The sequence below is a fragment of the Puma concolor genome, chromosome A1 (genome assembly GCF_028749965.1).
Source record: "Puma concolor isolate L17-30 chromosome A1, mPumCon1.1.hap2, whole genome shotgun sequence".
Classification (NCBI taxonomy): domain Eukaryota; kingdom Metazoa; phylum Chordata; class Mammalia; order Carnivora; family Felidae; genus Puma; species Puma concolor.
In genome coordinates this window covers 31,250,849-31,276,334 of record NC_141667.1, presented here as the reverse complement: position 1 = coordinate 31,276,334, position 25,486 = coordinate 31,250,849, and the positions used below count along the sequence as shown (strand labels likewise).

The following is a 25,486-nucleotide window of genomic DNA, read 5'->3' as shown; positions in this document are numbered from 1 at the left end:
CTGGAGCTGGCCAGGGCCAGGATCCATGAAGGGGCAGGAGTGGTGGTTTCAGAGAAATGCAGTAGCAAAGCAGGGGGAATCAGGGAAGAAATACACTGGCTTCTCTCCCCTGCTCCCCCTCATCGCCTTCCAGTGCCTCAATCTGAGTAATGCCTTAAGGAGCCCCTCAGGGCAAGGAGGGGGGCGAGATGAGAGGGAGTGGATGTGGGGTGAGGGGTAGGACAAAGATGAAAAACCCCAGGGTGTGTGGGTGCACAGCACAATATGCTGGAATCTGTCTTCATGGGTAAAACTCTGTAGTCGTTGTTTATTTAATACTCAGTTCACCCTTTCCACCCCTTGATTATGAAAATATTCAACATACAGAAAAGTGAGTTTTCCAGTGAACATGTATTCACTCACCACATGGATTCCACCATAGACATTTTACTACTTGCTTTATCGCGTATGTATCCAACAATCTACCCCTTCTCCATCCATCAGGGTATCTTATTTTTTATGTACTTCAAAGTAAATTTCATATATCAGTAAGCTTCCCCCTAAATACTTTGGCAGTATATCATTTACTTAGTTCAATTTTAATTGCTACTACAATGCAACTTATTTTCAGCTCTCCGCTCTCTCCATATATATCCAAGTCATATATATGCATATACATACATACATATGGAAGTCAACCGGTGAATGGGTCAATCAATTAAATGGGTCAATCAATGGGTCAATCAACCAAACTCTGTAAGCTGCTTTTGGTTGGGCTGCCCAGGGGCATTCATTTTATCAGACATGTTGGTCCTTGCAAAACAAAGACTGGAAAAACCTTTGCAAACACTCCAGCTTTTGGTTGCTTTACTTTCCAGGGATTACAGAATTGATCTTCCTAAGCAAGCCAGGGCCAGCACAATAAAACTGAAGAAGAATGTTGAAGAACTTGAGTACTGTTTTCCTCCCGACCTCACAGTCAGATCTCATTACGAGAGAAGGACTGGCTTTATCCCTTCTCCCGCAACCTGACCTTTTCAATCATGCCACCAATGCCATTCCCACACAGCCTCATTTTCCTTCGGTTTTAAAGACAGGTGGGGGAAGGAGGGGAATTGAACACTGGACTGTTAACTCCTCCTCCCCCACTATCTTTTGATGTACCAGTAAATGGTATTATTGCCTTTGCTTCTTAACCTTCCAAGACATGATAAAAAACAGATCTGAGGCAGCCCTGCATGTTACTTCAAACTCTACCTGTTCTCCACGTATGGAAAATGACATATTTCACAATTTGGACTCGATCAGACACTCCGTAAGAACCCACAATTCCAATAGCCTTTGGCAGCACGTAGGTAGGATTTAAATTACATACTGCTGCAGACTGAGTGCTGAGATATTTCCTTCTCTAAACCAGACTGCAGTGCGGGTTTTCAAATGTCTGCTCAGGTTGAGCAAAACTGTTGGCACATGGAAGTGACACCTCTCCTGTATTGTGCTGGAGGGAGGAAATGAATTCGGGAGCAGGGAGCAGAATCAAATTAATCACACGACGTAAAAAGGTGTTTGCCCACAACAAGGCCATCTCTTTCCATTCCACAGCTGCCTGGGGAAGGCCAACTGCATGCAAGACACTCCACCAGGCGATGGAGGAGACCCACAGGTGAAAGATGCCATAGTGCTTTCCTCAACAAAGTTACAAATCTAATAGAAGGCATGAGTCAGGCACACCGATAACATAATACAAGGGAGAATGGGAGAAAACAGAAATGGATCCTGGCTGGGAGGGAACATGAAGACTTCACAGAACAGGGGGCAACTGAGCCATGCTTTGAAGGGTCATTGCATTTCCCTGAGCAGAGACGTGGGAAGGATGTTCCAAGGAGGCAGATCAGCATGTCGACAGGCTCATATTGGAAAAACGAAGAAGTAGACTATAGAATAGCAAATAATCTAGTTTGGCTGGAATACAGGTTGTGTATTCAGTGAGAAGACAGGAAAAGTAAGTTGGAGCCATATTGTGACAGACCTTGGATGTTCAGCTTTAGAGTTTGGAAGGCAGCAGGGAGCCAGAAAAGAATATTAAACACAAGAGTGACAGGATTAGAACTGCATTTTAGGAAGATTATTCTGGCAGAGAGCATGGTTGACTCAAAATGGGGAGAGAATAGATATCATAGAAATAGCATCTTTTATACTTATTCTCTTAATACCACAGTAAAGAAGGTAGCTAAGGAAACTTTTTGTTTATATTCTAACTGCAAATAGCCTCTTTTTGGGTAAGGAGCCATACAGCTGATATATGAAAATCTGTTACTACTCTAGTAGCTATATATAATTTTGATATATGATCTTGATTCTTTCGTCTCGGTTTTATACAAAGCCCAAAATGGATGTTGGCTATTTTTATTAAACTCTAAGCCACTTCCAGATCGTTCATCGATAACATGATCTTTATGACTAATCTAGATACCAAGAGTCATCATTTAACAACATAAACTCCAAGAATCTATAATATAAAATTAAGGAAATGAAATCATTTTCAATTCCATTTTCATGGGAGCCTAACTAAACTCAATTATACATCTGCGTCAATGTTGTCAATATTTGAGGCCTCTCGAGTATGAAAAAGCAACCATCTCCACCGCTGTACAAACTCTACAAATTGTAATGAATCAAATTAATATGGACTAACTCTGGAGTGTAATTACGTACCAAACGTCTAAGTGCTTTCCTAGGTGCATTTCCAGAAATCATCTCATTTATTCATCACACAGAACCTTTGTGGCAGGTACTATAAGCCTTAAGTTTCAGATGAAAATCTAAGGAATAAAGACATTAAGTTCTCTATCTGGAATCAGACAAGAATAAATTTGAAAACTAGGATTCAAACCCAGGTCTGTTTACTGGATTCTCGTTATAATTGCTCGAAGCTGAAGGGATGTGTGTTATGTGTGTAGGTTGTAACCACAGCCCATGAATTACTTTAAAACAGCTAACAGAGGAATGCTTCTTTTTTCAAACTAATGGTTTATTTAACTACACTAATTAGGAACTCTTAGAATATCACAGAGCTGTTTAAGAAACCAACAGCAAGTCTTGAGACTTGAATGATAAACCTTGAAATACACCACATTGAAGGTCTAGCAAACATCATTTGCCACTAAAGAAAATGGCTAAACAGTACAGGAATGGAAAGCTTCAAGGCCAGGTTGAGTCCTCTGAGTGGTCCCTGAGACCCCAAAAGGGTCTTCTTGGGGAGACATCTTGGGGGACTCTGGAGCTAGCCTCCAGCTACCACAGTTGTTTCTCGATTGTAAATAGCCCCTCAGTCACCGTGTACTTGACAAAATGCACAACTAACCAGCCAGGAGTATGACTGTACCAGTACCAGATCATTCTACATGGTGTCCTGCAACATGCACTGGAGCCTTTGCAAGTGAAGAGTGGCAAGTCTTGGTAAGTTTCCTCCCGACTGCATGTCATGACTGCAGAGCTGCTCAGGCATGTTGTAGTGATCAGGTTTTTATCTGTTAGCTGCAGGAATACCTCTGGAATGCTGGGAAGCAACAAGGGCTAGGGGCTGGATGACCTAGGTTCATGGCCTGGCTATGCCTACTTCTTCTTTGCTAAGTCATCTGCTCTGGACTTCCCAGTAGAAATGATCAAATGAGATCATTTCGATGAAAGTGTTTTAGGAAGTGCAGTGGTTCAATCAAATGTATCAATTTATTTTTGTTGGGATCAGTCCACACCATCTTCGTTCCATCAAAGCAGGCTGTGGTGTCTAAAAACTGATTTTTATATTTTAAGATGTATATCTCACTGAATAAATTATCCTACCATGAATAGTCCTTTTTGTTATGGGACACAAATAGAAGGAGCTTCCAGAAAACTATAGGGAAATCACTGGAGTTCTGGTCGATGTGCCTTAGAAATTTACTCTATTTAACCAACTGGATAGTTATTTTACTTTTTAAAAGGGATTAGTTTTACTTTTCATAAAATGGACAAAAAAGTGGCAACAAATAGCATATATTCACGCAAACATATACCCATTTTTGCATCCTTTTGCAAACCAATCTAAGTCAATTTGACTGCCTAGTGTTTAGTTAGGATCTTTTGTTAAATTATGATGATTTCCAACACATAGATAGATGGTAGCCATCTGCTTTTCAGCCAGACTGCACACTACAATGGATGCAAATTCTAGGCCAAGTTCTGCCACGTACACAAATATTCGTTGGCAAGAGGTCACCAAAATTCTCATAAACTTTACTCTTTTAACATCCCTTGTCTATGGGTTTAGAAACTCCAAAGGACTGCGTCAGAAACTATCCACCACATCGGGTCACTTTCTTCCGGTGCACGTGGCCAAACTATGTTTCCCAGCCTCCTTACAGTGAGGTGGGAGCCCCAGGACCAGGTTCTGGCCTGGCAAGTAAAAATCTCCCACAGGGGCCTTCCTTTTCTTTTCCTTCCATGATAGCTTGGAAGCCCATTCTAAAGACGATGGCATTCCAAGACAGAGGACACAGGGAAAGAATGACTCAGGTCTCCAAGTCACACTTGGAGGGGAGCAGTCCAGGAGAGCTTGCCCGACAAGGAGCATCCACTTTGGACCTACGAGTAAATAAAAAATAAATCTTGTGTTAAGCCACTGAGATTTGGGGTTGTTACAGCAGCAAGCACCTTGCTGAGGCAGGTACATCAACATTCTAATGGCGGAATCAGCAAATCATCTAGGGGAGCAGGCAAATGAGTCTACTGTTAAGTGAGCAACATCTAGGACTGAATGAAGGTTTAGCCCAACTCTAAAGCGGCTGGACTGTTGGGTTTAGTGCTTCTTATTCTTTTTCCATTCAAAAAATAGAGGGACATGTATGATCTTTCTAGCTATTCACATATTTCACCAATGGAAACATTATTTCTAACATAATTTATGCTAGTTAACAAAACCTCTAGATTGGATTTTTGCTAATACTTATTTTCATGTATTTCCCAAGTCACTTTTGAGAGTGGACTTTAAAAGTTCAAGTGGTAACTCCCTAGCCCTGGAGTGTGGGTTTCTGCCTAGGAAGAGATCAAGTTCAAAATATTTAACCACTGGTATGGCACAGGAAGTGAGAGATTAAAATAAAATGTAAAGTCTTATGCAGGAGTGGTACCTTCTATGCCGGATTACTTCAAGTGTTAATTAAGCACCCTTAGGGTAGAGATTAAAGTAATTCACACAATGGCTGTTTATACCGAAGTATTTTAAAAATAAATTACAAGCAATATAACAAGCATCTAATTCACAGCCACCACCCATTTTATTTATTTCTCTGCTCATTCTAAGAATTACAAGCAAAGGATCATGGGACCTATTCCTAAGTGTAAAATTAGATCAATAAAATTAGCCATCTGTCCAAGGAAGGCTCTACACTCAGGTTGTATTTAAGTATTATGTTTCCAATTGCCCAGATGTTACAGAAAAGTGCCTGCTGATACAACTCCTTTTGCACAATGTAAACCATTAAGTGGCTAACAGAAACTTATTGTGCCAAGATAAATAAATAGCATTAACATTGCATTAAATCTGATTCGGGATCTTGGGTGCCCTGTCAGCAAACACAAGTGTTAAGATTTAAATTGCTCAGGATTTGCAGAGTCAGATGAAGAAAGAATCTTCAAGTGTCTTCAGGGCAGTGAGGAGGAAGAGCCTGGAAACGAGATGAAAGCTTCGGAAAGTCTATCTTTGCTTGGCTAGTTGGTAAGGTAATAGTAATTACGATGATTATTGTCGAATGGTAATATCCCATCTTTATCTACTGCTTCGGCTCTTGCAAAGCACTAGTCTGTTTTATTTCCTTCGATTCTTAAAATAAGCCAGTGGGTTATCTGGGGGGATGCAGGGGCTGCATGGCCGAGGAAATGCAAGAATCATTAATAGGAAAAGAAGAGCCAATGGAGCCTGACCTCTAACATTCCATGTCATTGGTAGCGGCTCATGAATTACTCCAATCTCCCAATCAATGAGCAAACCTGAACCATTTCTTAACTCCCTAGCTTCACAGAGATTTTCTCCGCTCCCAGTTACACATCAGTCTGGCTAATTCTCATTTAGAAACAGCTGCTCCCCCTGCGCCCCACACCCTGCAAAACCTCCCCAAGACAATTACCAGGCAAAAATCATCCACCACCCCTGGGGTTACTGTTTCTCAAAGGAATCCATTCAAGCAAGACCACAAACCTGGCAGCTACATTTTCTAAACCAAAAATCAAGGCATGTGGTTGACCAGAGTCCTTCTGATATGCCAATTAATTTATCTGAAAAATCTGACAACTCAGTACAAATTAAATCACATGTAATCAATCATATATTAATATGTATGGAAAAGGAACACGAAATCTTAAGTGTCTGTGTTTACTGCTGTTCCTGGAACATATTCTTTCAGTCACACATATTCATTCCGTTTCTTTTTTTTCCTCTGTCCAGATTAAACAATCCCAGTTTCATAAATATTGCCTTCAGCCTCAGGCTTCTGTGCCTTTTAAACGCTTGAGTACATGTATCGCTAGAAGGATTGCATCCTTCTAGCAACCTTAATGTCAGGTTCTTTCCTCATCTTATTTTTACAGACAAAGAAACTGAGGTTTACCAAGCTAATATAACTTGCCTTACATCATCAAGTAACTAACAAAAAACAGTGTCAGAACTTGAACCCAAATTTGCCAAATATTAAAGTCTGTGCTCTCACCCAAGGAGGAGGCAGCTTTGGAGGCTGAAAGAACAGGTGCAGGGTAGGGGTTGGGAGGGTACAGTGGGTCTGAGCAAAATGGGGGCTGAGGGGCTAGCTACACACAGTTCCATGTGGCTTCTGTTCATGCCACTACAGGCTTTCCCTCCTTTGTGCGGCCACCTCTCAATGAACGGGCTGGTGGCGGGTGGGGATTTGCCTAGTAGAGATGTTGCTCAGCTATCTTCTGAAGACCACAAGCCCCAAATCTAACCTTCAGAAGACCTGTGGGGTCTAAGGTTACAATACAGACCCAGAGCAATGAGTTGTTGCTGCCAATCACATGTGGTGTGGATGAACAAAGGAAGGGGAGACTGTCAGTGTCCTGCAGAGTATTTGGGGAGCAGGTGCAGAGAAGGAGGCTGAGAGGAGCCTAACCTCTCCTTTGTCACATCTCAAATGGGGCCCGCAAATCACCTCCAGTCATCTGAGGTTCTTGTTAAGAAGGCAGATGCCTGTGAGGCACTCCAAGAATTCTTAACCCACATGGAAGGTCAGGAATCACTGGCCTGAGATCTGCGGAGGTCAGATCTGCTCCCAGCCAGCTCTGAAAAGTGCATCCTCTGCTGACAGTGGTTTGACTTGACTTTCCCTTGTGTCCCTTGCTGGCCCGTCCCCACCCCCGATCCCATGAGACTGGGGGGCAAGTAGTGACTAGGACGCAAATGTCTTCCAGCTCGTTTCAAGAAGCTGAAGCCACACTCTGGGGTCTTTCTTCAAAACAGGAGTGGAATCAAAGATGGGTTTGGGGGTGTCCACTACCAAGTGCCATTTAGGCTCTGAGGTACCTCTTATCCTTTTCCCTGTTTCTATCCCTGAAATAGCAGGTATACTTCCCATATCTGCAGTTTGACACCTTATGACCAAAATCAGTGGCAGGGGTCCTGACCAGCTCAAAAGATTTTCTGTTGCGATCATGACATCACATCATTCATTTAGTCGATTGAGAAAAACTAGTCCTGCTCACCGAGTGGGTGTGGCAGGAAGACTCAGGACATCCACAGGACAGCCCAGTGGAAGCTGAGGTCCCACTACGGCCTCAGACGCCCGAGTCCCTGTCTTCCCAGAATCTAGTTCTGCGTCACTGGACCCCTTTTGAGCTAGACAGATGGACAACTACTCCCAAAAGGATTCTAAGGTTATGAAAGCCCTGGGCTCAGGGTAAGAAACAAAAAGCAAAAATAAAAAACACCACTCAGTTCCTTTCTGGCCAAGTCACTCTTCCATGAGAAAGAATTCTGAGAAACAAGTACCGCCACATGTTATGTGACATTTACCCCTGACCTTGACCTCTGTGTCCCTTTACCTCACAGAGACTCAAAGGAGAGAGAGAAAGACATGCAGGGGCTTCTTAGAGGAATTAGATATGATGTGAAAACAAATAAGAGGGTAGGAGGGCTAATGAAATGAAACAGCAGGGGAAATATTTCTGCTACATTGCCTGGACTGCATGGATGCTAGTAGTTAGGTCCTGGGGATACACACACACACACACACACACACACACACACACAGAGCATTTATGGGGGGATATATACGTGGCCTTTATGAGCTCCGGTTTTCCCCAAGAAACCAGACAATCTGGATAGCATTGTAATGATGTACTTCGGGTTGAAAAGGGACAAGGAGAGACACATAGAAAACATGAGCCCCCCATGGGGCGCCTGGGTGGCGCAGTCGGTTAAGCGTCCGACTTCAGCCAGGTCACGATCTCGCGGTCCGTGAGTCCGAGCCCCGCGTCAGGCTCTGGGCTGATGGCTCGGAGCCTGGAGCCTGTTTCCGATTCTGTGTCTCCCTCTCTCTCTGCCCCTCCCCCGTTCATGCTCTGTCTCTCTCTGTCCCAAAAATAAATAAAAAACGTTGAAAAAAAAAATTAAAAAAAAAGAAAACATGAGCCCCCAAAGACATGCTTTGAGAAGGGCGCTTGCATGGGAGCCATGAGGACATAACCAGTCTCTTGCGACCAGCAGGTTGTTCAGACTGGCATGCGGGGAAGTAGAGCTGGAAGATCCATGACCCCTAGCCATTGAACCTCACACTAGCAGCAGCAGAAACCACCTAGAGGCACGTGTATTCACCACCATCAACGAGCAAGATCACTGCCCATGATCTAACTCCGCTCTTCCAGACTTTTGGTTTTTGCTCTCTGAGTGTCTTTGGATCTTCCCTGTAGTCCGATTTTACAGGCAAGGAAATGCTGAGGAAGCAGAAAGGAAAAGATCAGAGACCCGCATCTCCCTAACGATAGTTCTGGAGCCCCAGCTCTCCTAGGGATGACCTTGAATTCTCAACTCCGACCTGACCTGATCTCACTGACCCTGCGACCTCAGGCAAACTGGAAAGACAGGAGGAAAGGCAGGGCCTTTTTTTTTTTTTTAATTTTTTTTTTGCAACATTTATTTATTTTTGGGACAGAGAGAGACAGAGCATGAACGGGGGAGGGGCAGAGAGAGAGGGAGACACAGAATCGGAAACAGGCTCCAGGCTCTGAGCCATCAGCCCAGAGCCCGACGCGGGGCTCGAACTCACGGACTGCGAGATCGTGACCTGGCTGAAGTCGGACGCTCAACCGACTGCGCCACCCAGGCGCCCCGAAAGGCAGGGCCTTTATGCAGTCCTCCAGCCCCTGTCTCTGTGCCAGAGACTTAATTAACACCATGAGTTACCAATCTGCCTATGGAAACGTGTGTGTGGCTTGATGAGCGCTGGCTCTAGCACATGTGTCTGGATTTCCTTTTCCCATCTTCCTGCTCCACCTCAGAAACACAACCGTCTTTCCCGTACTTCCTGCTGAGACTCCGGATAAGGGAGAAGTACCCACTCAAGAGGGCCTGGGTACTAGTTCCGGGTCAGCTTCTGATGTAAAGTTGGACAAGCCCCTTAATCACCCTCAGCCCAGTCGTAAAATGAGGGCTTTTCACTTCCTTCCAGGTCTATGATTCTAATTCATTATCTGAAAAGGAATGAAGGATATATTATGTTTCCACGCTATGAAGACCCAGAAGATGACAGTGTCCTATACCCTACCTATCTTCAGAAGCCTCTTTTTTCTACCTCCAGGTACTTGGATGGATCCTCTGGCCCTCCCAAGACTTAGCACCCAGGAGTTCAACAAGAGAAAGGAAGTGGTTCAGCAGCCTATAAGATTACATCCCCCGATTCTTGTAGATGAGCTCAGTAGACAGTGGCTTCCAGGACTCCCTCTCAGTATATCACTCACACTGTTATCTTTAAAGGCCTGGGCATGATCCCATGTACAAACGTTTAACAGCATTTAACAGGCTCCCCATGCGCAGCAGCAGGGATAACGCCCTCCATCCAGCTCTGTCCATGGGAGCTCCCTGGTTCAGCCAGGAGGAAGATGCCCTCCAAGGCAGGCTGTGTACCCCTGCTAACAGGACTGCTAAGGACTCCCATTCCTGGTCCTGAATATCACAGCCTGAATCCTGTTCCATAACTCACTAGTTGTGTGACCTCGGAAGAGATATTTAATTTCTCTAAGCCACAACTTCATTTTCACTCAAAGAGGTAATAATAGTACCCATCTCACAGAGCTATTGGGTTGATTAAATATCAGTATGTGCCAAGTTCTTAGAACAGTGTAGCAAGCACTTCATTAGAGTTAGTTATTATTATTTAATTTGACTTAACTTAAAAGCTGTCATTTCTTGTTAGTCTCGGCAAATGCAGAGGATTCTTTATTAATGCTCGATGACAGCAGATGAGCTATCTTGGGGTCGAGGGAAAGGCTGCCTACGTCTGACTCAAATTAAACTCATAATTAAACCTGCTACTTGTTTACTTGTTTTTTTTCCTAGAGGTAGGTGGGGACGGGGAATTTTCTGGTTGATTTTGAATACAAGACTTCTCCACCAAAGCTGTTACTTGTCAAAAGTAGATTTAGGGGCGTTAGGAAACATACAGGGTCATCTAAAGAAAACAGGACTGGGGGCACCTGGGTGGCTCAGTCAGTTGAGTGTCTGACTCTTGACTTTGGCTCAGGTCATAATCCCAGGGTTGCGGGATCCACGCCACGCAGCGTGGAGTCTGCTTAGGATTCTCTCCTCTCTCTCCTTCTGCCCTTGTTCTAGCTTGCACTCTCTCTCTCTCGCCCTCTCTCTCTCTAAAATAAAAAAAGTAATAATAAAAACAAAAACAAAAAACCAGGACCGTTCCAGTACACCTACATGGCAGTCACACTACCTTCCAAGTACCGCTCACAAACCGATTTCTATTGAGGAAACAAGGTACGAAGAACTCCTATATGGATCCTGGCAGGACTTGCTGGTATCTGGGGAAGATTACAAATTAGCTGGTTGCTGTTCACATCAGAGCCAAGCAGGGCACATTCAGTTTTTAATCTGGACCAATTTTCCGGATCAAAAACTAGTCTTTCCAAGGGATGTAAATGAGCCCAGGAGAAAATTTTCCCCTGAAGTTTATGAAGTAGCTGTCATTTTAATCTGAGCAGCTGTCCAACCTGAAAGCCAGTGTCTGGATAAAATTATAAAGTAATGAAAAGCTCTTCTGGGCTGAACCTAGTCCAAACACCCCCTCTACCTCAAATGTGATGTATTTAATATGCCAAAAATATTTAAAAGATAGAGTTTCCACTATCAAAACCCTATCCATGCTTCAGATAAAACCAAAGAGGCCACAACGGCACATTCATGGCATGAGTATCAGAATGAGATCCTAGATGAACTAGGTAGAAAATATTTTTAGGAGACAAACTACAAAACATAAGAAAGGAAATATGGTAAACCACAGGAGCAGTTTTATACAGGAGACAGTTATGAAATGCTTTTTAAAAAATTCTGCTTTGGGGCGCCTGGGTGGCGCAGTCCGTTAAGCGTCCGACTTCAGCCAGGTCAGGATCTCGCGGTCCGTGAGTTCGAGCCCCGCGTCAGGCTCTGGGCTGATGGCTCAGAGCCTGGAGCCTGTTTCCGATTCTGTGTCTCCCTCTCTCTCTGCCCCTCCCCCGTTCATGCTCTGTCTCTCTCTGTCCCAAAAATAAATAAACGTTGAAAAAAAAATAAAATAAATAAATAAAATAAAAAATTCTGCTTAAATGGGTTAAAATCTATCCTTAAAAGAATATTACACACAGTGCTTAAGCTTAAGAACTATAGGTGTAACTATGCGTTATTCAAAAATTGTGACTAGATGGTTTTATGTGCATAAACCCACAGAATACAATTGATCATTATGTGGTCACTTTAGAAGGAAAGTTAGAAAGAAGCCCCTTCACTGAAATCCTTGAAAATGTGTGTACGTGTGCATGTAAGAAGTAAAACAATATACTATTGCCTTGGACTGCTGCTATTATCTCCAAAATGAATTGAACAGAGGCTATAGAATAGCTCGTAGTTTCAGTGCGTTGAAGATTAGGATAATGACTGTAAATTTCAAGGCAGGTAACAAAGCACAGGTAATAGTAGATACAGCTTGAAGAGTGAGTGCCTCTCTTGGAGCTGAAAGGCAACAAGTCATGTTTCCAAATGGAAAGATCCTTGAGCAGTGAAAATATTTAAGAAGCCATATGGGAACCGCCAAGATTATTTTCTTTGCCCTCTGATAAATTTCCCTCGGTTGGTCTCTTTCTTATAGAAACGTTATTTGTAAAGACAAACTGCACTTTCTGCAGAGTTTTGCAGACGGCATTCAAGTAAAGTTACATTGTTTTCCATTGTTCCTAAGATGTAATTAATCCCATAAGACAACTTTGCTTACAAAGTAAATTAAAAAAAAAAAAAACTCAAAACCAGGAAAACACAGATTTTTCAGAATTCTAAATAAGTCTTAGCAAAGAAGAATAAAAATCGTTATTTGGGAGATAATGTTTAGAACTTTGTTGTTTAGGACGTTGTATTTTGAATAATCTCACAACACATACCAAGTCAAAGTAGACAGAAATAGATGAAGAACTTTTTACCCGTATAACTAGAGGAAATGCAAGTTACTGTGTTTCCAGTTCTCTACAATTCTTTGTAATATCGTGCAACACCATACATCTGTGTTTAAATTGCCGAGCAAACAAAGGAGTTCAAAACATTGGGCACCCCTTTCTGAGAAAATGCCCCAGAGAGGGAAGCATCCTTAAAAGCAGAGGCGACATCCCTACACACTGCAGGGTAAGGACCAGAGATGGGCATATAGGGAACTCCAGGCAAATCTTCAGACGCTTAACAGGAAATGGCCGGGCCCTGGGCAATATGAATTCAATAAAGATGTTTAGAGACACTGGAGGAGCTGTTTGACTTCTGCACAGTTGCAGTCCTCTGTAATTGAGACAGCATGATCGCTGTCCCTACTCTCAGCTCTCCGTGGTCAAATACAGAGCCCTCCATCTATACTGTGTCTGCAAAACAGATCATTCCTTTAACAAACAAACATCCCTGGAACCGCCTGAGCCGGGGAGAGGGCGAGGTTCGCACCTTTTCTCAGCTTTGGGCAGAGATGGACCCAGTTAAACCGCCGCCGGCCAGGGGAGAGAGGGGCGGTGCGTCGCCCGCTTTGCGTCCTGGCGGGGACCGAGACCCGGGCGCTCCGGGCGTGGTGTCCCCCGAGCGCACTGAGCGCGTTACCTGATTTTCGGAGAGCCGTTCTGAGCGACACTGCGCTGGGTCCGAGGCTGGCAGCCAGGAGCAAGAGCCGGAGCAAGACGCCTCGGATTAAATCCATTTCACCGCGGGCGCCTGCAAAGTTTCACCAAGTCCCGGACGCACAGAGAAAGGGCGTCTCCTGGGGGACCTGGGGGGGAGGCGGCCCCCGTGGATCCCCTGCCCCGGGTGAGGTGGTGCAGGGCTGAGGGAGGTTGGACCAGGTACGACCGAGGAGTCCAAGGAGGTAGGACAGCAGCCGGGAGGTCGGCGTGCGGGAGTGAAGTCGGCGGCGAGCCGCAGGGCTTTTCCGGGGAGGGGGGCGGGGGCGGCGAAGGAAGCCGACGGGGAGGGACCTGCTGGCCGGGGGAGGGAGGGAGGCTCGACCCGCCGGGGGATGGAATTACAATCGAGTGGAAGTGAGAGGGGCAGGCCCTGAGACCATTTACTCTTGGCCCACCTCGGGGGCAGGCAGCCCGCCCCTCGCCCTCTAGCGATCCCCCTGGCTCGGCCCTTCCCTGCTGGTGACCTAGATTGGGGCGCTAGGAGGGGCCGACTTCAACCACTGGAGTCTCGCAGGGCAGGAGTTGGGTGACTGTGAGCCCAGGACCCTCTGCTGTGGTTCAGACCCCGAAATCACGCGGCGCCTCCCCGGGCTGTACCCTCCTCCTGTTGCTCCCCTCTAGGTCACTTCCACCCAGCTTGGGGACTTTCCCCAACACCTCCAAAGGTTGCTCGGGTCAGTCCAGCGCACTTGGGGGAAGGAGGACTGTCTGCGATTTGCAATGGGGGGAGGATAAGAGAAGAGGGGGCGGGGCCGACCGAGTCTCGGGCGCTAAGAAGATAAATGGGATTTAAGGCGCGCAGATGGAGAGTGGAGGCCACGCCACTCCATTGGAAACGCGGGGTGGAGATTAGGGCCCAGCGCAGGGGATTGGGGTCCCCTCCCTGGGCAGAGGAAAGCAACTTGAGACCCTCCAGGGGAAGAGATGAAAGTCCAGGTTAAGCCTGGCGTCGGGGTGAGGGATCCTAGCTCAAGCCCCCTGGCGGACGGAGAAGACCCGAGCGGGACACCGCAGCCTCCCTCTGGGCTGGGGATAGGGGCGAGCGCGAGGTCCGGGCCACTGACTCCACGGGATCTAGGTTGCCGGGTCGGCTCCCTTCTCTGGATTTGCTGCCCTAAGACTCAGTAAAATACGCCTTTTCCCGGGTTTTCTGGTGGCACTGCGAGCGGGGGGACCCCGGGACTCAAGTCAAGTTACACACACTGGCGTGCTGATCTTCAAGCCAGCGAGAAGAGAAAGCAGATACAATAAATAAACCAAGAAAACAGTCTTCGCCAGTCCCTGGGGAAAGGTCAAAGGCCTTAGGAAGTGCCCCGCAGAGGGAGACAGTGGCTGCTGGCTGGGAGGACCTTGCACCTTCTCCACCCTGCGGTCCTGCGGAGGCTCCTGGGGGTCCTGGCCCTTCTTTGTTAACCTAGGTTTCGGAGAGCCAGAGGGAAGGGCATTGATAGCTGATATCTGTCAGCTGATAGCTGAGAGCTGCTAGCTCTCCCCGCCCCCAAGGTTTCTCCTCCTCTTTTTAGGAATGAATATTCCATGGCTAGAGGGTTTATAATGAGCCCAATCTTGTTTGTTTGCCAAGCTTGAGAATATGTTCCCTTGGCCTTCTCCCGCGCCCAACGGCCCGTAATAAATTCAAGTCCACTCTGACTTGAGTAGTTGGAAGTCTTAGCTGTGACACCTGAGCTTGTCCTTTTACGCAGAGCTAGAGTAGAAAAGTGAAACAGACTGTGTTCTTCACTTCCAAGGTGATAACAATGCGGTGTTTGAAAGCCAGGCAATGTGACTGCCCCCAGGACCGCTAGGCTCAAAAGTAGCAGAATCATAGACCCTTGGGGTTGTGGGGGGGGCGGTACCCCAGAGGTTATCCAGGCTCTGCCCCCATTCCATGCAGAAATCTGCTCTCAGCCTCTTTGGCAGGTCATTCCCCTGGGTTTAAACTCCACCTGTGACAGAGAGACCCTACCTCACCACCGCCCCTAAAGTTGTTGGATAGTTCTCTTTATGAGAAAGTGATTTTTTTATATCAGACCTAGGGTGATACCAGGAACCAAGCAAGTGTTACCAGGAAGAGAGCTTCCAGGTTGGTTCCACTCTTTCTCACTTAAAAATAATTCTCCCTGATCTAAAAATTGGAAGTAATACTAACCACTATATGGCTAACGTGTCTATAATACCTACCGGGTAACACACCCTCTCTGAAGTGCTTTATAATCCCACTAACAACCACACCAGGTAAGTATTATTAGTATTACCCCTTTGACAGATAAGGAAACTAAGGCATGAAAAAGTTAAGTAACTTTCTCAAAATCATGCAGCTCCCAAGAAACAGAGCTTCAGCTGAATCCGGGTGGTCTAGTCCCAAACTCCAGGAGTTTAAGGAGACCGAGGGGGAGCAGACAGAAAAGCAGACCAAGAATCACAAGCTCTTGGTGTGTAATCTCAGGCTCTGCCCACAGTGTACCTTGGTAAAATGAAGGGGATGGATGAAGTCATTGCTATCTCCCAGGTTTTGCTTCATCATCTGATGAACAGCACCATCTAGTCCAAGCCCAGGTTTTGCTTCATCATCTGATGAACAGCACCATCTAGTCCAAGCCATTTTTTTCCTCTGAATGTGCCTTTTAAAAGACATGAACAAACTGTCCGTTGTAAATTTTGCAAGCCCGAGTTTCACCCTTCTTGCATACCTTTGACCTCCATGGGATGATGGAGGTGCCCATATCACCTCCTCATCCCTGGCATGGGCTCCCTTCCGTCTCTTGCAGATGGCTACAGGTGATTGGGAAGCTGACTTGGGGTCTTCAGAGTCCCCACTTGTTTCTTCCTTGCGAGATCACCTTCAATTATATTATTATATTTTACTTTCGAGTGCCCCCAAATGCTCTGGGTCCTCAGGCCTTTGGATTAGACCTTCTTGGGATCAGCTTGTTACAAATCTAGGGAACACCTTAGAGTGAAGTTATTTCCTTCCTTTGAGAGTCAAATCACATCCTCCAAGGTTCCCTCTCCTTCCAGTTAGACAACCCGTTTGTGGCATTTATAAATCTGACAAAAGATAAATAGACACTTGCCTTTCACTTCCTGCCTTCTGGGAGGAGAGGAACTAGAGAGGGCAAAGAGGCTTTGAATGTTTCATCTTTAAAAATCTGTTCAAATTCACCAGAGGTTTAAACTCAATTAATAAGGTCACCAGCAGAAGAGTGACCTGCCTGCTTTGCTCAATATCGTGGGAGAAGAGTCTGACCTTTGCTCCACGGAATGGATTCAGAGGGTGTTTAGATGAAACAAAGACAAACTTACCAATGACAGAACGTTGAGGAAGTCCTAACACAGGATTCAGGAAAAGCGGCCGATAATTAACGTTAGATCTAATTCATTTTTTTTGAAGAGGTTCTGTGTACATATAAAATTTGAAATATGCAGAGCGTATGGTGAAAAATAAGTTTCCTTTCACCCAGGCTCTCCCAGAAGCAACCACTATTATCAGTTTCTCGTGCATCCTTCCAGACACACTCTATGAACATACAAGCACACACATATACTTGACACAAACAGGAGCATTCGTACATGCTTTTTAACCTGAAAATCCACCCAAATCAGCCGATAGAGATCTGTCTCCCTCTTACTGACTGCTGAATATTCTGTTGTGTGACGTACAATTTATTTGTGCTCTCCTTATTGTTTCCTATGGCGCTATTATGGACAATACTGCAGTGAATGACCTTGAATAACAGTTTGCACATGTTATAATAGACTGTAGGGCACAATTCTAGACTAGCCGTTGCTCAGCAGAAGGGTAAATGCCTTTTCATTTTGACGATTTGGCAAAATTGCCTCCCTAGGAGAGCATACAAATTTACACCCCCACAAGTGATATGTAAGCCTATTTCCACAAACTCTCATCAACACAGTATCTTATCAAACTAGAACTGTATATTACTTACATATCTGCTACATGTTTTAATCATCACTCAACATATAAAGAAAAGTAAAGCATACCAATGAATCATAGCCAAGTGAGTACACTTATATAACTACCACCCAGATCGAGAGCAAGAAAACTGCCAGCACGTCCAGTAATCCTTCCTCACACTTCCTCTCCAGATGTGTATGTTCTTCAGGAAGGATGAGAAGAGTTCAGACCTCCCATTTAAATACACAAATGAAAATTAAAGTTACACAAATAAAATACACAAATGAAAATAAATCAGTGAAAAATGTAAGCATCCCTCATCCCCAATACGAAATAAGCATTAATCGAGATTTGATCCCACGACATGTAAGGCTCTGTACAGAGAAGAGGAAGACTATAGGAAGGAAAACACAACAATGCCTTCTGCACTCGAAAAGACAGTTGAGAGAAGGGAGTTGCATAGCCAACTTCTCCACAAAGCAGAACAAAAAGGACACTAGATAAGAGTGCCAACAACATGCCGTTGGTGTGACAAGGGAGGAAAACCCTGTATTACAAACGATAACCTATGTAGCAATATACTGTAAAAGATAGCCTTCGACCTCATGAATGTTTTTCCTTTTTCTTAAGTTTATTTATTTATTTTGAGAGAGACAGAGACAGCATGAGCAGGGGAGGAACAGAGACAGGGAGAGGGAGAATCCCAAGTAGGCTCCTTACTGTCAGCGCAGAGCCCCAGAACCCAACACAAGGCTTGAATGTCATGAGATCATGATCTGAGCCATAATCAGGAGTCAGATGCTTAACCGATTTAGCCACCCAGGCACCCCATGAGTTTTTTTCCTTTTTAAATTTATTTATTTATTTTGAGAGAGAGAGAGAGAATGGGGAGGGGCAGAGAGAGAGAAACCCAAGCAGGCTCTGTGTTGTCAGCATAAAAGCCCAGCGAGGCTTGAACCCACGAACCGTGAGATCATGACCTGAGCTGAAATCAAGAATCGGTCGCTTAATGGACTGAGTCACCCAGGTGCCCTGACCTCATGAATGTTTAAATCATGCTAATATACTTAGTAGGGTTCACCAGGGACAGGACTGGAGTTACAAGGGTAAATTACCTGGTATTCCCAAATCTGTCCTTCCTTCTGCATACATTTCTGAAAGCATAAATTAAAAATGACTGGGGAGGGGTGCCTGGGTGGCTCAGTCGGTTGAGCGGCCGACTTCGGCTCAGGTCATGATCTCGCAGTCCGTGAGTTGGAGCCCCGCGTCGGGCTCTGTGCTGACAGCTGGGAGCCTGGAGCCTGCTTCAGATTCTGTGTCTCCCTCTCTCTCTGCCCCTCCCCCGTTCATGCTCTGTCTCTTTCTGTCTCAAAAATGAATAAACATTAAAAAAAAAATTATTTAGGGGCGCCTGGGTGGCACAGTCAGTTAAGCGCCCGACTTCAGCCAGGTCACGATCTCGCGGTCCGTGAGTTCGAGCCCCGCGTCAGGCTCTGGGCTGATGGCTCGGAGCCTGGAGCCTGTTTCTGATTCTGTGTCTCTCTCTCTGCCCCTCCCCCGTTCATGCTCTGTCTCTCTCTGTCCCAAAAATAAATAAAAAACGTTGAAAAAAAATATTAAAAAAAAAATTATTTAAAAAAATAAATAAGGGGCGCCTGGGTGGCGCAGTCGGTTAAGCGTCCGACTTCAGCCAGGTCACGATCTCGCGGTCCGTGAGTTCGAGCCCCGCATCAGGCTCTGGGCTGATGGCTCAGAGCCTGGAGCCTGTTTCTGATACTGTGTCTCCCTCTCTCTCTGCCCCTCCCCCGTTCATGCTCTGTCTCTCTCTGTCCCAAAAATAAATAAAAAACGTTGAAAAAAAAATTTTTTTTAATAAATAAAAAAATAAATAAAATAAATTAAAAAAATAAAAATGACTGGGGAATTATAGTTAAGTTAGGCAACCTGATTCTCCAGCCTTTATTTTAAGGTAAACTTTTCAATGAAGTATAAAAATGTGTAAGTCCTACCTACATGTATAATTCAGTGGGTCATTATAAAGTGAATAAACTCATGGGATAAGCCCCCAGATAATGAAATATAACAATTCCAGACCCTAAAAGCCTTTATATTTCTCCTACTAATTATAAGCTACCCCATAACGAAATAGGAAACCATTTTCCTAATTTCTAATATTAGTTTGCCTGTTTTTGAACTTTATACAAATGGAATCCAGTAATTTCCAGTGACATAATCATTTATGTCCAGCCCCTTTTACTCAATGTTATATTTGAGATTTTCATCCAAGTTGTGTGGTTATTTCTTTTCACTGGTGTATGGTATTCCATTATATATACACATTACAATTTGTTTACATGCTACTGCTGATGAACATTTAGGTTGTTTTCTAGTTTGGAATTACAATAAAAAATGTTTCTGTAACTATTCTCATTCATGTCTTTGGTAAACTTAAGTATGCATTTCTGTTGTGTATACCTGTAAGCATAATTACTGGGTTATGTGGTAAGCATATGTTTAGGTTTGGAAGATATTGTCAAGTAGTTTTCCAAAGTGGCTATACCAATTTACACTTTCACTGGCAGTATGTGAGACTTCCAGTCATTCTACAATCTCACCAACACTTGGTATTGTTTGTACTTTTCTTTTTAGTCATTTTGGTGACTGTGTAGTAATGTCACATCGCAGTTTTAATTTGTGTTTTCTTGCAAACTATTAAGTCAAGTACTGTTTCACTTGTGTATTAGCTATTAGAAATCCTAGTTTGTGAAGTGCCTGTTCATGTATTTTGCCCATTTTCTATTGGATTGTCAACCTATTTCTTATTGATTTGTAGAAGTTCTGTATATAGTCTGGATGCAAGTCATAGGACTTTTTTGTTGGTAGTGGATGTTTATGTTGAAAATATTTTCCCCATTCTGTCTTGTCTTTTAACTCTCTTAATGATGACTTTCAATAAACAAAAGTCCTAGTTTTAATGTACAATCCATCAGTGTTTTTTATTAATATCTAGCATTTTTAATGTCCTATTTAAGAAATCTTTATTTACCTCAGGATCATGAAGATATTAGTTCAAGTTCTCTTCTAAAAATGTTATTTCTTACCTTCCACATTTAGATCTGCAGTTGATTTTTGTGTATGATGTAGGATAGTCCTCAAGCCTGTTTGACTGGATGCTCCCTCTAGATTTAGATGGGGACAGGTACATCTTCATGGGGAGATGTGGCTTCTAGAGTGTGGCTTTGGAAGGGTATCTTTTCCTCTGTAAGCATCAACCAAGTTGATATTCAAGGCTAACACTGTGACTACACTTCTCACCAGGTATATCCAAGTGGATAGCTACCTTGCATTATGTCTTTTGGAGCATAAACAAAGCCCACTTGCTCCAAAATATCTCACCTACAGGTCTCTCAGTTTCCTTGAAATTTCTATCATTTTAAATGTTTCCATGAGTTCAAAGTATAACTTGTTTACGGCCCATATCCATTATATCCCAAAGAGCATTACAAAAAGATGGAAGAGAGATATTTTAAGAAGTTTTATCCAGGTGGTTCTCTTAACATGGCCATATTCTTCCTGAAAAGGAGAAAGGACTCATTCATTAATACTCTGCCTGTTAACAAAGAGGTAAGGACTAATTTATTAGCTAATTTAGCTGTCACCTACAGTATCAGCTCCAGGGTCTATAGAAGGTAAAGTGTATGAATTTGATAGTGACTTGAGAAGGGGAAATTGGTGGTGGGCGAGGTTCAGAATGTGGGATATGGCTTGTTTGCAATAGCACAACTCTGTAAGTAACAAACAAGTCCATCACTAGGGGAGAGCAGGTAAAACACATTATGGATTATAATGGAGCAGTGATCAGCTATCTAAGAAGTAACAGATTTAGAGCTTCATGTACCAAAATGGACAAAGTGGACAAAGCAAGATGTTGAACAGAGCGCAGGTGTTCACAGAGTGTGGGAAGGGGATTAGGGGATCTGAGATGAATGTGGGGCAAATGAGCAATGTTATTTTTTTACTGGTTGTGTTTTTAAATTATAAGGCTATTTTAATCTGGGCTAGGAAAAAAAAGTATGAATGCATTCTAATTTATTTATTTATTTATTTTAAATGTTTTTTATTTATTTTTGAGACAGAGAGAGACATAGCATGAGCACGGGAGGGGCAGAAAGAGAGGGAGACACAGAATCCGAAGCAGGCTCCAGGCTCTGAGCTGTCAGCACAGAGCCCAACGCGGGGCTCGAACTCACGGACTGTGAGATCATGACCTGAGCTGAAGTCGGATGCTTAACTGACTGAGCCACCCAGGCGCCCCAGTATGAATGCATTTTGAAAGAAGACAGGTCAGTCTGGGTGCTGTAACAGTAGGAATCATGGGGACGGAGAAACCGAGAGAAGAAACACAGGTCTCACTCAACTTGAGAGAGGGAGAGAATGAAGAGTTTGAGACAGGCATTCCCAAAGGGGAGGAGGTCATGAAGGGCAATCATACATCATGTGATTCTGTCTGGTGCTGCCAGATCTCACGTGCAAGGAAAAAACCAAAGAGCTACTGTCTTCCTGAAATGCAGGGAGACCTTGTAGCACGTTGAAGATTGGGGCTCCACACACAACACGACAAAACACAGGAGCACTCCACAGTGGCGGCAGGTAACTGCTCACCACACTAAAAGACATCTGTTTTGAGAACCTGCATCCCATTTCAAAATGCAGGGCTTATTTGGGAACGACACAATGTCCAGAAAATCTCATTGGACTGGAGGTCAGGAGGCCTGCACTCCTGCTCTGGCCCTGTCACTAACTGTCAATGGGACTTTGGTGATTCAATCGACCTCTTTAGACCTTACTTTTCTCCTCTATCAACCAAGAGTGCTGGATAAGATGACGTCTCAGCTTGTCCTAGGGTTCACAGTATCATCTTCCATGGAAGAGCCTCTTTACTTTTTTCAAGATAGACAGATGTCACTACTTAAAAACAAGGAGTCTTGTAAAAGGTTTGTTCTCAGAAAAACTTTCAAATTGGAAAGCAATAGTCTTTTGCCAAAAAAAGAAAAGAGAAAAAAAGAACACAAAACAAAACATTTAATACACATTCACACACACACAGAGAAGGCAGGACAAAGGCAATTCCTGGCCTCTGAGAAGGCTGTAGGAAGCAGACTCAAAGTTTCCAAGCAGCCCACATCCAGTCCATCCAGACAGAGGAAATGGGGAGGTGTGAGTAAGGAGGGGCAGGGAAGACCAGGACTGGGAGGTGGGCGTAGGAAGCAGAGGAATGCTGGCTCTGTTTCTGGGTTAGTTAGTGACAGTGCAAATAAATGCAGATTTTCTGATGCCAAGAGAAAACCTGTGGAAAAAAGAAAAAGGCCAATCTCTTCATCTGAGTTTTATTATACTTTTATTTGTGCGTTTCTTAAGAGACGAAGTGAGGAGGAGGGGACTAGAAGATTTAAAGGTATGATCTGATCTGATCGGTGTCCCCAAGCACAAGGGGTTAAGGAAGTGAAAAATAGCTGGGTGAGGGTGACACTTGGTTTGTACCGAGCCCCAGGGGAGGAGGGGGCTAACAGAAAAAGGTTTAAGCAAGAGAATAAGATGTGTGGCTTGCCAGGATGGCAGTGCTGTGGGAGGAAGGAGGAATGGGACAGCTTCAAAGCTGATTCAAAAAGTAGGAGGGGATGGCTGCGATTCATGTTTTTAAGTTAATTGACAATATGAAGAAAGACCAACAGTGCAGGATGAGGGAGAAGTTAGCCTGGGTTTCCTCCCCTGTGTAATGGGATGTAACACCCACTGCGAAGGCTGTGCCCATCAGATGGGATGACCCAGCACACTGCATACCATGCACTTGGAACTCTGAATGTGGGCTTTATTTCATTTTATCACTCGCATCTATCACAGAGACAAGCTAAGTGCTCTCCAGAGTTAAATTCCAGAAGCGCTAGTAAATTATTGCCAGCATGACAAAGGAGACTCAAGGCCAAAGATGAAGCTTTGATCCAGACACGTTCAACATGAACTGGAAATAATGGAAAATCAAGGTTTGTGTTTTGGGACAATGAAAGACATGCCCCAAAAGATTATGACATCCTAGATAGGGATTCTCCCAAGAAGTAATAATAGCTGAGCCATCAACATGAATGAAGCCACACAAATAAAATAAGTGTAGGAGAAACCTACAACTGGTAGGATGCCAGTTGGTTCTGGATGCTCCTGGGACCATCGAGCTTATTCATAGTTTCCTTCAGCTTTAGTGCCTCTTAATTGATCCAGTATGCATGCCTTTCATGTTCCCTATTTCCTTCGTTGTTTATTACTCATTATATGTCCCTGGATGAGTCATATTGCTTTCCTAACATTAGTTTCCTGGGCTTAACTTGGATGGAATTCAAGATCCTTCCCAGCTCGGACAATCTTGCATCCGTGTTTGAGCATGGTAGCCCCAGGCACATCCTCCTCAGTCGTGTCTAGACCCCAGCAACTTATCGTGGGAAATGCTACCATGGCTCTGCTGTCTGAGCCAAAGGAATAGACCAAAGTGGAGATGTTGACTTGCATGTAGGGTAACAGAGAGGGATGGCTTTAATCGCTCTTTGTTCCCAAGCTCTATTATAATTGTGGGTTTAATTGGAAAAAAGCAAACACACACAGGTCAAGCACTCCACTTTCAATGGGGTGAAAAGCAGTGTATAGCAATATAATGACTTTATTTTGAATGCGTAAGCAAGTACATGTGCATATTTATGTGTGCCCCCCTATATCCTCACCATGCAGGTGTATGCCTGGGCTTTCACAAACAGTAGAGAACTATATGGAGGAAAAGGAGGACAAAGAAAAAAAAACTCTGAAGTCAAGAAAACAAATAGAGAGTGGAGAAAGGAACAGAAGTGGAGGATACAGAGATAGGAAGAACATTCTCACCATATTCCAAGCCGAAGTTTGGAACTGTAGCTCAGAAGTTTGATAGCACAATTTCAGATTTTAACTATTTAGCATTTTAATAAGTCAAATAGATAAACAAAATTGCCAGTTCAAACTGATGACTCTTTACAAATGTGTCCTTCTATAAGAAATCTAAATTTATGCAAAAGACTCATCTGGGGAATAACTGGGATGTTTTTCACGATTTTTTTTAATTTTTTTTTTTTAACGTTTATTTTTATTTTTGGGACAGAGAGAGACAGAGCATGAATGGGGGAGGGGCAGAGAGAGAGGGAGACACAGAAACGGAAACAAGCTCCAGGCTCTGAGCCATCAGCCCAGAGCCTGACGCGGGGCTCGAACTCACAGACTGCGAGATCGTGACCTGGCTGAAGTCAGATGCTTAACCGACTGCGCCACCCAGGCGCCCCCATGATTTTTAAGAAAACTTTTAGGTAGTAGTTACTACAGGGAGATTTTTCCAAATGTTTTGAATGAGAGTAAAATAGACACTTAAGCCAAAGTATGAGCTTTAATTTAATTTATATGTATTCAAATATAAAGATAAAACATTACTGAAGTGAAAATGTAAGCCAATGAAAAAAGTGGAATATATATAATCTAAATTGCTATTTCGTTAAAAATTTTAAAATACAAATATTTCGTTATTGGAAGAAAACAATTAGACTTAGGGAAAAAAAATCATTCTTAAAATGTTCTCCATCTTCCTCTCCCACATTTTCTTAGGAAGCCAAACCACATGTTCCATAATAGAAAACAGAAATACTCTAGGGGCTCCTGGATGTCTCCATCGGTTGAGTGTCCAACTCTTGATTTGGGCTCAGGTCATGATCCCAGGGTTGTGGGACTGAGCTTCATGTCGGGCTCCGCACTGAGCGTGGGGCCACCTTAAGATTCTCTCTCTTTCCCTCTGCCTCTCTCCCCCACTTGCATCCTCTCTTTCTCTCTCTCTCTCAGAAAGAAAGAAAAAGAGAAAGAAAGAAAAAAAGAAGGAAAGAAAGACACACTCTAAAACTCAGCTTACCTTGTCAAGGCACCAAAACATATCCTCTTTTCCTACAATACTTGCCTAGTCTAAAGAGTAAACTTTAATAGCAAACTATCTCTATGATTACCTATTGGGATGTTAAAGAACTGAGAATCAACTTTATAAATCCCTAAAGCATCTAAAGCTGTCAAATGTGTCAAATCCATGATTAA

The 25,486-nt window shown here is 43.9% G+C and overlaps 1 protein-coding gene across 2 annotated transcripts in view; it reads right to left on the bottom strand.

Moving 5' to 3' along the window:
• The window catches only part of EGFLAM (EGF like, fibronectin type III and laminin G domains), a 187,149-nt gene extending 173,040 nt beyond the window's left edge, over positions 1-14,109 (bottom strand). For both annotated transcript variants that reach the window (XM_086677412.1, XM_086677413.1), the window contains exon 1: positions 13,349-14,109. In XM_086677412.1, the coding sequence (XP_086533538.1) occupies positions 13,349-13,445 (97 nt within the window). In that variant the 5' untranslated portion in view covers positions 13,446-14,109. The remainder of the gene's footprint in view (positions 1-13,348) is intronic.
• Positions 14,110-25,486: the final 11,377 nt, after the last annotated feature.